Source organism: Triticum aestivum, chromosome 1A (assembly GCF_018294505.1).
Source record: "Triticum aestivum cultivar Chinese Spring chromosome 1A, IWGSC CS RefSeq v2.1, whole genome shotgun sequence".
Lineage (NCBI taxonomy): Eukaryota > Viridiplantae > Streptophyta > Magnoliopsida > Poales > Poaceae > Triticum > Triticum aestivum.
In genome coordinates this window covers 579,998,217-580,009,813 of record NC_057794.1, presented here as the reverse complement: position 1 = coordinate 580,009,813, position 11,597 = coordinate 579,998,217, and the positions used below count along the sequence as shown (strand labels likewise).

The window sequence follows — 11,597 nt, the reverse complement described above, 5'->3', positions numbered from 1 at the left end:
GTTAGGGTCAGGATTGTAGGTATGATACCATGTTGGAAACAAATATTTTGGCAATACAACTCGATGTATTGATCGGTGCATAGCGCACGTATATATGGAATACAAGGTGGGCCACAACCTCAACTATACAATGACTAGGAGATAGACCGGACTATACAATATACATGCACAAACCATATATTCAACACGGACAAGTAGGTCCGCCAACAAAAATAACGTCATTTGATGGGTGAAAGCTCTTGGAAATGCCCTTAATTAGATAGAGCGGGCCGGTGGCGGCGTCACGGCCGGCCATGAGCGACCGAAGAAAGCAAAGCAACCAGGCCATGAATGCATTTTCACCGGCATGCAGTCCTCGAGACGGACTGAAACTCGGATCAGACGGATGGAGCGCTGGTAATTAGCACCACCACTAGCCGTTAACCCTTTTTGCACGATGGAGGACAAGGGCACGAGAGCACGCAGTGGGCGATCTCATTGGCCGGCCATTCCATCAGAGGGTGTATAGTCTGTCCTGTTTTCCCCGGCACACATCATTGCCTGCCTTCCCCGTGGCTGGTTTCCCTTTCCCTTCCCAAATTTCCGGCGGGTGTCCCTTCTCAATCATCACCGCTAAGCTAGCTCCGGCCAGGCGGCCAACACCACAAGCTAGATAGCAAATTCCTGTAGCTTGCCGTGTCGTGTCATCGTGTGTGCTTTAGCTACCACCCATGTCTATCTCTCAAACTCTCTCTGTGTGTTGGTTAGTTAACTAACAGCTGGTGCGTCGTGTGTTGTGTGTGCCCGCCCAAATTGTAGCTAGCCCGTCCTCTCCAATTCATCATGCATGCATGTCCAGATAAAACAAACCAACAATTTCGCTATCATATGCCCCACGACGTTAACCCCTCAGGATGAGTATTGTTAATTTATATTGAGCTTACATATTATTCAAGCATCAGATCGTGGGTTAAATGGCTTATGTCACGCATGTCATCCCGTCACCCGCACATGCGGTTCGAACGGCGGTTGTGGGTGGTGTTGGCTGCCAGTTTGGGTCATATATTACCGTGCATGCACGCACATGTACATTTTTTTCCCGATAAAGACGCACATGTACATATGCGTATATAGTTGTGTGAGGTTGGATGGTTGGTTGGGTCAGGATTTAATTTGAGCATCAGTTGGGACCGTTCACTCGGTTGGCACCTAATTGTCTCAACCTTAATTCTTCTCTTCCGGAATCATTTTATGTCTAATGATGGTGAATGAATCTGGACGACGATGTGCCTACGCCTACTTTGTGCGTGTGCCTTGGATTGGATGCAGGGCCGGTCCTGAGATTTATGGGGCCCGGGGCGAGACTAGAATCAGGGGGCCCTCAATATAAACATCACAGTAATATTCAATATATGTATGTGTGAATATTATTAATTAACAGTATAGTAAAATGCATGCAAAAATCAAATAATTTGCATTTTGCCTTAAAGTTTACCTCTCACATTGGTCGATGCAATTATATTTACTATGGTACCAATGTAAATCTCATTCAATAATTTTTTTAAGTTACCAAACTATTTAAGCTCCCTTGGAAATTTACAAACCTCACACCGTTTCTACTCACTATATAGCTATTTAAAAGATGTTCATGCTTCTTAGCATATCTCGGCCATCATTCAAGTGCCTCCTTATACATGTCCTTGATAAAAGAAATTGTTCTTGAAGCATTCAAACCATCTTCTAAGCTCTAGGGATAACATGGATAATGAGTTAAATGTCATAAACTATATGAGAAAACTGATGAGCGGAAGATTCAGTATATTACTAGAAATCATCTCCAGATCCAAAAGGCATTATTTTCTATCAACTTTGATCCTGGAGATTATGTTGAATTTTTTTCTAAAAGGAAGGAACTATTTGAATGTTTTTGAGAAAAGGGATTTTGCAGAATCACCACAAAACCATAAATTGATCGACAAGTCTCCTACAGAATTTGACGTAACTTAGTGGTCAATCCTGCTTCAGTAGACATCAGCCCATACTCATAATTTCTCTAAATTGAACAGTAACACCACAAACCCTAATTTTTGGATGCCAAACTTAAATCCTGCTCATGGTGACTATTTCTTTCGATCGAGCGCAAGGAAGGGGACAAATCTGAAAATCCATACAGTCCCACAAGATTCGATCAAAAAAGAGCGAAGCTATACTTACAAGGGCCTGAAGACCAGCGTACATATGTGCTCCTCATCCCCCTTCCTTGCATCGACTGCGATGGCCTAGCCGCGATTGGGTCCTGAAGTTTGGCATTGGCGGCGCGCGATGGGCATCCACGACGGAACAAAAGGAGACGAGGGCATTGTGCGCTAGGGCCTCGGCAGGATTGGTCATGCCGCCCATGCATTGGGCCAGGCCCAATATCTCAGCGAGAGGAGGGATGGATGGATCGCAACGATGAAAACAGGAAAACTACGACGTGATCTGACCTGCTGCTGCGTAAGGCATACCAGGTCAAAGGGGGCCCCTGGATTTGGGGGGCCCGGGGCGGCCGCCCCCCTGCCCCCCCTCAGGGCCGGCCCTGATTGGATGCGTGCATGATTGATACGTACTGTAGATTGGACCAACCATTTTCATCTTGGAATGGAGCTAATTATAAGAGGGTGTTTGGATACGTTTTAGTCCCATGACTAAAAGTAGTGGGACTAAAACTTGCTAGCCTCACCTATGCTTGGATCCAAATACTAAAGAGAATAAAATCAAGTTATTGAGCATTTATTATCCTCCAAACCCTCCAATCCAGAACTCGCATGTGTTAAAGGAGAGGCATTAAATGAGAAGAGAGAGGGCTAATACATATTTTAGTAGGTTTCCTATGACTAAAAATTTTTAGCCTCAAGACTAGTCCTAGCCTGTCTTTAGTCAGGGGTGCTTGGAACTTTAGCCTCTAAAAAAAATTATTTTTAGTCAGACTACTAAAAATAGTCCCTTGAATCCAAGCATCCTCTAAGCTAGTTATCTAATCTACTAGCTAGTTCCCTTATCGTCTTGTCATCTTTATGTTCGTGCGGTCACTATCAAACCAGTGTCTCCACCTGTGAACTATATAGCCCTCCAAAATTGAGCTAAGAAAACAGATCCCAGATCGCTATCTAATCCCTTATCATCTTGTCATCTTTATGTTCGTGTGGTCACTATCAAACCAGTGTCTCCACCTGTGAGCTATATCAATGTATATAGCCCCAAAGTTTTGTCTGAATGCCATGCGAATGAAACATCAGCGCCTGCCTTCTTCTAAGCATGTTCAGTTCAGTCTATCTAGGCCACTCGAACGCTTCACCCATCTACCGACGAACGCAAAAGGATGGCATGACAGCAACCTAACTATGTGTACTACTACTATATAGGTAATTACTGAGGAGATGCGGGAGATGACTGCCGCGGCTGAGGCGACCGAGGCGACCGAGCCGCCGATGCCGGAGCCACCGCCCGCGCCGCCGACCACGGTGAACGAGGAGTCTGCTGAGGAGCTGCGGGAGCGGGCGCCGCCGCCGGAATCATCTCCGCTAATCACGCAGGCACGTGAGGGGGATGGAGAGAGGGTGGTGGTCGTGCCGCCGCCGCCGGCATCGCCTCCGCTGATCAAGCCGGCGCTTGGGGGCGTGGTTCCGGCTGCCTTCTCGTCGTCTCCGGCGCTGCCACGGCCGCCAGGCTATGCTGCCTCCGAGTCTGACTCGGATCTGGATCACGATCCGTTCGCCAATCCGTCCGATGAAGTGCGTTGGAGAATTCGTTTCAAGATGACCGGAGGATGGAGATCTGGCGGGATGGTTTCGTGTAGATGCATCCGTGCTCAAGTTGGACGACGGTGAGGGATGAAGAACACGACATTTTGGCCGGGCGGTACCTGAATGCTGGTGAGATGATTCAAGCAGGTATGCGTTTGCATATTGATGTCTTTGAAATTCTTGTGCTGGATAGCTTGCAGGTTTCTTCTGGCGGGGAGGAGCAGATCGAGATAGTCGATCTAACCTGCGTTTTGATTTTCGGTTTGCCATTTTTTTCGGCCCTGAACGAAATGGCCGAATTTCGGTCATTTCAAAAATTTCGGCAAAATTTCGGACGAAATTACGAAATCAAATTTTGAATTTTCAGACAAAAATTGACCGAAATTTGGCCGAAATTCGGCCGAAATTTGACCAAACATTCACATAAATTTGAAAAAGCAAAGCAAAAGCATAGCAGCCCAACAGCCATCAGGAGTAATCATATAATGTTTAGCAAATTAGCTCTAGGGATTAAAATAAGAGCGTCAGTCCAATATAAACTTACAGTCCACAACCATCACATTAGTTCTAAACTTACAGTCCACAACCATCACATCATAGTTCAAAGTTTAAATACTTCAGTACAACCAACTCTAGGAATTTAAAGGACTTCACGTAGAAACATCTCCAAAAGACAGCCATCAAAGCATCACACCGAACAGCAAAAGGCAACCATCAAAGCATCACAACGAACAACAACTCCAAAAGAAATCATCACTAGCTCCAGCTTCCATGCTCCAAGCCTCCAACTAGCATCATTCTCCAAGCTCCAGCTAGCTCCAAGCTCCAGCTAGGTACCATTTAAAAGACAAATACAAGTGATAAGTAGCATTTAGAACAACACTACATGATAAGTAGCAACTAGAATAGCACTAAGAGACAAGTAGCAATTAGAACAGCACTAGTAGGTGAGTGGTAGCAATTGGAACAGCACTAGTAGGTGATAAGTAGCAATTACAACAGCCATACAAGAAGATAAGTAGAAATTACAACAATACTACATGATAATTGACAAGTAGCAATTAGAACAAGCGCACTGATCATTACACGGTGAGCATACACATTAGAGCACCAGAATAAGAAAGCAATGTACATCAAGCTATTTAAAGATCAACCGCTTCAAACATATGCATCAAGCTAGATTTTTCAAAGTAATCATCATGAAGAAGAAACACCGAAAAGAAGAGACTTACCAAATCTACGAGTAGAGGCTGTTGATTTCCTTGGTCTTCTTCCTAACTAGTCGTCCAGATCTACGAGTCTCCAAATTGCCAATGCTTGCTTGTGTCTCCTTTTCAACTTGTACTTGTGTCTCTTCTTCCACTTGCATTTGTGTTTCTTGCTGATCTTGTTGATCATCCTCATCATCCTCACTCACCCCATCATCATCCTCACTCTCATTATCAACATATTCATTCTCGTTGTCGTCATTCTCACTGTCAGTTTCGACATACTCATTCTCCTCATCATGATTCCTCTTTCTTTTCTTCTTATTAGCCTTTGTACCAACATAAGAATCCTTCCTGCTTGAGTTGAGGCGCCTTATTTTCTCAAAAACAGCACTGGCCGCATCGGCTCCATCCAAAATTGGATCCTCTTCATCCTCATTCAGCCACTCCATTATTGGATTTGTCTCATCGAACATTGTTGTATCTATCAGCAATGCACTTGGATCAACCTCTTTATCTATATCTCTCTCTTTCTCTTGATCTTCTTCAGCACGTATCTTCAAGGTTTGGATAGTAAACCAAGTAAATTATATGACACAAGGACAATACAAGGTACAAAGTAAATTTGAGTTGGTTTATACCTTTAGGTTGTAGCGGACAGAAACTAGCTTGTGGAGCTTGTCATATAAAAGGCGATTTCTTTGCTTTGTGTGCACCAAAGCAAAGGCGCTCCAGTTCCTCTCACACCCACTAGATGAGACACATTGTGAGCAAATTCTCATTGCACACTTCTGCAATGCAGGAACATCCCCTCCAAATTGAAACCACCATTGGGCTGCAAGATATCACCAATGAAATTTTCAGAATTACAAAACAAAAGGAAATGGAAATTCTAAAACCAAAAGACCACGACTTACTTGGCTCCATTCTCGCCGCAGCTTCTTGTGCTAATCTGGTCCCAAACCTTCCTTGGCACTCCCTAAACTTACTAACTTCATCAATGGCTGAAAGAGCACTCTTTGGATCTAATATCTTCGCTATCGCATCTGTTAGTGCAGTAGCATAATTTGTATGGTTGCAAAGGTTGAGGCTGTAATGTGTATATGGATCAAGGACGGCAGCTGCAACCATAAACGTATCTTCTTCCATTGCATCTATCCTCTTGCCCACCTTGCGCATGAAACTAAGGTACAACCTTGATGTAGGGCCTAGATGTGCTTCCATCCGTTGTATAGCGAGCATCATACTTTTTTTGAAGCCAGAAAGAGTGCATTGTTTCTGCGTATCAGCATACCTCATGGCCTTATAAAGTGGCCTTAACGAACCTAGTACCCACTCTAGTGCATTCCACCAAAGATTACTAGACAAACATTCTTCAGAAAACACGTATCCAGGCTCATATCTCCACTGACACTCTTTCCAATCCTGAGAAACCATCCACTCCCTAAATTTATCTTTCTTCAAATGGTAACTCTCAAGGAACATGAAGACAGTCCCAAACCGGGTGGCATTTGGTCTAATTAGTTCACCACCTATGTTCTTCTTCATGTTATCATGTAGATTATTGTGCTTATGCAAGAACCTACAGATTGTCTTGGCACTCTTGACTATCACATCAACCTCAGGAAATTTGGCTATATCTTTTAACATAAGATTGACGGTGTGAGCAGCACATGGTTGCCAAACAATATGAGAGTACTTTGGTTCTTCTATAAGGGTTTTGCAAGCTTTCTTATAATTGGACCCATTATCTGTTACTATTTGAACTATATGTTCATGGCCTATCTCTTCTACAACCTTCTCAATCTCTCTATAGATAAAGTCTGCAAAATTATGTAAGATGCATATACCTAATTAGAACAAAGCATGTATTTTAAGAACATAAAACAATTCTAGGACAGATCCAAGTATTCAAGAAGCATGTATTGTAAGAACATATGTAGAATGCATATATACCTACTTAGAACAAAGCATTAGGAACATAAAACAATTCTAGGACAGATCCAACTATTCAAGAAAAGTATTGCAAAAACATATGTATATACCTAACTAGAACAAAGCAAATATTTTCATGAACATAAGACAATTCTAGGACAACTCTAAGTATTCAAGAAGAATGTAAAACGCGAAGAAGAGGAGGAAGTAACCTGAATTCTGAGTCTGACCGGATGCATCAATAGTATTGAGGAAGAACATTCGTGTATTGCAATACACCATGAAGTTTATGAGACTCATTCCTGTTGGACCAGTCCAAGAGTCACACATAAGGGTCACACCGAAGTTTTTCCAATCTTGTTTGAATTTCTGAAGAAACGAAGTTGCTTCATCATAGTTTGCATCCAAATATTTTCCATCAATCTCCTTCGCGGTTGGTATAGGAGTAGGCCCTAATTGTTGAGTGATCTTCAAAGCAGCTTGGAAGTATGGACAGTCAGCTTTACGTCCAGCAATATCATTGGCATGAAAAAACTTGGACCAAGCTAGGCCAAGTGCATCTCTCGAATTAGGATCCAAAGCACTACTGATCTTGGGCTGCATAGATACTTTGTTGCTGCATAATTGCTTGTCAAAATATGCGGTGATACTCCTTTTGCCAACAGCAACTCGCACGTCACCCACACTCCCCTTGCCAATCCTCCTATCAACTCTGCGGGAGACATTCGGGTCACGCAATGCCTCTCTAATATTCATCTGAATTTCTTCTTCATCATCATCTATTATGTTAATCACCCCTCCTTGTTGATACAGCCCTTCCATAATATTTCTTTCAATTCTCAGCCTGCTATTTTGTTTCTCTCTTTTCTTCCTCTTCGATTCATCCCGGCACTCCCTCGTTGCATCTCTCACATTTCTTGGCACATTTAGGCAGCTCCTCACGTTACCTACAATCCAACCAAGGTGCTCCTTGGCACGGGTTGCACCTCCACCTTTGTGCTTTAGGCCACAGTACATACAATGAAAACCCCCAGAATACGGCCATGTATGGTTCCAAGGATCATATAAGTTATTATCTTTAATTCCTGCATTGCAAAGTTACAAACAACATCACTTTAATTGAACCTAACAATATTCCATTTGCATCGTGTGAACAAGCAAAGCATAGTAATCTGGCAGCATACCAAGCAAATACTCTAGAAATGTGCACCAATAAGATCAAGATATATGCCTTACTATATAGAAATATGAAAGAGAGATCCAAATACTCTAAACTTTCCAAGAGCTTTGGGAACCACTTGCACCTGCATCATGGTTGCCGCTTCCACTCCTATTTGCAGTTCCATCACCTGAAAATCAAGTGACAAAAGGACATCGGTCAGTTATGAAGAGTAGGTAACTAAGGAAGCAACCGTCGCTTACTAGGGTGTCCTCATATTAATAATAAACAAAAACAGTACAGCCCAATGCTCTAGTTCAGATACTAAGGAATAAGTAATTTATATACAACTCGATGCTCTAGTTTGACAAACAGACAAGTCACAAACTGTAATCTATTCTTGAGAAAGATACAATGATGCTTAGTTCTAGAACCACCACTTAATGGTACCACTGACCATTGAAATTAATCATCAGTCAACATCTACTTTTCTGTTGAAACTAATCTGTTCTGGAGAAAAAACTTTAATGTTGCACACAAGCATCATTTCAACATCTGTACCTTCCCAGTCAAGCGGACGCCCTCCATGCTGCTGCCGCTGCCCCGTGCTACTGCCTCCGTTGAACTGGTCGGATCGTGCTCCATCAGCTCCGTTGCCGCAGCCGCCGAGCACCATGCTGCAGTCTTGGAGAAGCAAAGGACAGGAAACAATCTTAGGCCCCCATGTAAAACTTTGAGAGGTTTCTCCGAAAGTAAAATTTCATAGATACAGTTTTTTTTTCTCAAATACGCATAGCATGTGTATCATCTATATAGAAAGAGAAAGGGTACAAGAAACCCTCCATCGTTTACAGTTAAATCGAACTACAGCTTAGTGGCTCCAACCACACCCACACTCTAACACTCATCCACGCCTAGATACATACTACATATTATTCATGCCTTGCCCACCGACATAGATACAGTTCATTAGGATAAATATGTGAGACGATAAATCTTGGTAAATTCCGACAATATTGTCCACACAGACATAAGAGAAGGGAGTATATGGCTACTGATAAATCCACCTTGCCCTCCGCTACTCGACCTACTGACACGCTTGACAACATGGATAAAAAAATACTATGAACAGAGATCTACGACAATGAAAAGTAATCAGTACCAGAATAACAAAAGAACATATAATTAATTAACTATTGCTGGCATCTGGCAGCTCATCCAAGAATTCATATCTTCGCCTGGATTAGCAAGATTTCCTAAATTAGTTAGTTTAAAGATATGATAAAACCAAGCTTTCGTCATTTGAGTGTGCAGGGATTTAATTTGAAAAACTTGATGAATCTGTGAAAGCTATAGGAACGACAACTAATCAGCTCCAGATAACAACTTTCGAAGATAGCTCTCATTGCAAGCCTGGAATAAAAACATTCAGAAGATGAACAGTACATAGGGATGCAGTGCTATTCTGTTGGAAAAATGCATTTTGTACATAGGGATGCAATGCTATTCTGTTGAAATGAACAGTACGGACAGCCATCACTTGCAAACATTCAGAAGATCAACTATAGCAGCACTCAAACATTGCAAGTTCAGAAGCTAGATCATATGCAATAGCGACCCAAAACAAATCATGGAAGAAAGTTCTGCCAAGAGGGGGAGGAAGATGGGGATTACCTAGGGAGCCCTGCTGCCTACGAGCTTCAGATCTGGTGAGGACTCGTGAGGTCGAGAGGAGTGGACGAGGGCGAGGAGAAGTGGTGGAAGTGAGCGGCTTGGCCGGAGAAGTGGACGAGGGCGAGGAGAAGTGAGCGGCTTGGCCGGAGAAGTGGACGAGGGCGAGGAGATGGGGTGGAAGCGCTCGCTGTCCTGTGCGCAGCGGCGGCGCCGCACACGGGAGGAGGGACAAGCAACGAGCGATTCTAGGGTTGGCCGATTGGGGTTTCGTGCTTTTGTCTTAGTTGGAAGGCTCTGGAAGCTGGGCCGGGCAAAAAAAATTCAAACTGGGCCAAATTATTCGGCCGATAGGCCCATATATCGGGCCCTAGCGAAACGGCCGAAATTCGGCCGAAATTCGTTTTTTTTGGCCGAAAATCAAAACGCAGGATCTAACCACTTCGGAGCATCAAATCACGAGACCGAATCCACGGATTGGAGGAAGGTTTTGGGTGCTTGTTGATGACGAAGAAGAGGAGGTCGAGGATCGTCACTCGGTTGCAGCCAAAGATCCAAAAGAAACGCCCTCCGACGTGATCTGCGAGGCGTTCAGCCCTGGGTACTCGGAAGAGGAGGTGGCCACGTTGGTTGACGACATTGTCCGGGCGATGATCCGGCGCGGATTGGGATGCATCCCGAGGATAAGGTGGAGGTTGTTCGCCGGAGTATTCCCAGAGGACGGTGGCGACTGCGATCCGGCCTTGGAAAGGGCCTCTACCTAAGGTATGCATCCAACCATTAACTTTGTCAGATTTCTTCATGCAAGATGCATGGACTCGTGTTGTTAGTAAGAAAAAGAAGAGGAAGGGGAGATCGGAGGCAGCGCCGCCGGCGCCGGAGACCAGCACGGCGACTGGGATCCGGGCGGCTAGGACTGCACGTTTGAATGCCATCTTGGGCCGTGATGGAGCTGTGGATGAGCGGGCCGGCTGTGAGCCCGTGCGTGGGTATGAGGCCCAACATGGGGGAGCTGAGGAGGGGCTTAGTGGACCGATTTTCAATGGGTATGTGGCCCAGGAAAATATGGTCTCTACCTATGTGCATATCGGGCCATGCAGGAATTACGATCGGAGCGATCGCTCTTCTCTGCCGCCGCCTAGGGTAAGGAAGCGAACTGCGGTGCCCGGCTTCCCTCGGTGCGGACCTGGACGTGCCGCTCGTATTCCTCCTCTCTCTATGGCTGGGCGGGGGAACAATCCATCGGCCGATCCCAAGCTTCCTGCGGGTGCCGAGGCGGCGCCGGCTGGCCGTGGTGGCGGGCAACAAGGGCAGCGGACGGTGCTGCCGATAGGTCGTGGCGCACCGCCGGGGCTGAGACCCGCGGTCGCTGCAGGCCGTGGGACCCCGCCTGGCCCGTGACTGGCGCTGGCTGTGGGGGCGTCGCCGACTGTCGGGCGTGGCGGTCAGGGACCCAGGCCATCGGCTCTGGCTACAGTGCTACCTTCGGCTGTGGGGCGCGGAGTTGCTCCGCCGAGGCCACCGACAACTGCGGCTGTGGGCCGCGGTGCTGCTCCGCCGAGGCCTCCGGCGCATGCTTCGACCAATGGCCCAAGGCCGGCTGTCCAGGCCACTGCCGGCGTTCAGCCTCGTCCCGCGCCGCCGCCTAACTTCGTTACGAGGCCGACACAAAAACGCTCGGGCCCAACGCAGACGAGGCAGAACGCGGTTGCTGGAGAGTCTTATGATCAGCCCCGAGGATAGTGGGGGGATGATGGTTATGATGCTTATAGGGATGGCCAACACCGTGGATCGTCATCTACGGGAGGTGGTCGCGGTCTTGCCTGGCAGAGTGATGGTTCTGCTGAGAGACCTTTTCTC

General features: G+C 45.6%; 1 protein-coding gene across 3 annotated transcripts; it reads right to left on the bottom strand.

Annotated features, from left to right (window-relative positions):
* Window positions 1-4,215: 4,215 nt before the first annotated feature.
* Window positions 4,216-10,008, bottom strand: LOC123069641 (uncharacterized). 3 transcript variants are annotated; one of them, XM_044492553.1, is made up of 8 exons: window positions 9,741-10,008; window positions 8,628-8,750; window positions 8,182-8,256; window positions 7,120-7,992; window positions 5,890-6,795; window positions 5,614-5,807; window positions 4,997-5,529; window positions 4,216-4,593 (listed from the first exon to the last, which is right to left on the bottom strand). In XM_044492553.1, the coding sequence occupies exons 2-7, from the start codon at window positions 8,740-8,742 to the stop codon at window positions 5,002-5,004; spliced, it is 2,691 nt and encodes an 896-aa protein (XP_044348488.1). In that variant the 5' UTR covers window positions 8,743-8,750; window positions 9,741-10,008; the 3' UTR covers window positions 4,216-4,593; window positions 4,997-5,001. The 3 variants fall into 3 exon arrangements, with proteins under 3 accessions (XP_044348488.1, XP_044348494.1, XP_044348502.1); XM_044492559.1 differs by having other exon boundaries at window positions 4,216-4,576; XM_044492567.1 differs by having other exon boundaries at window positions 8,212-8,256.
* Between the last annotated feature and the right edge of the window lie 1,589 nt (window positions 10,009-11,597).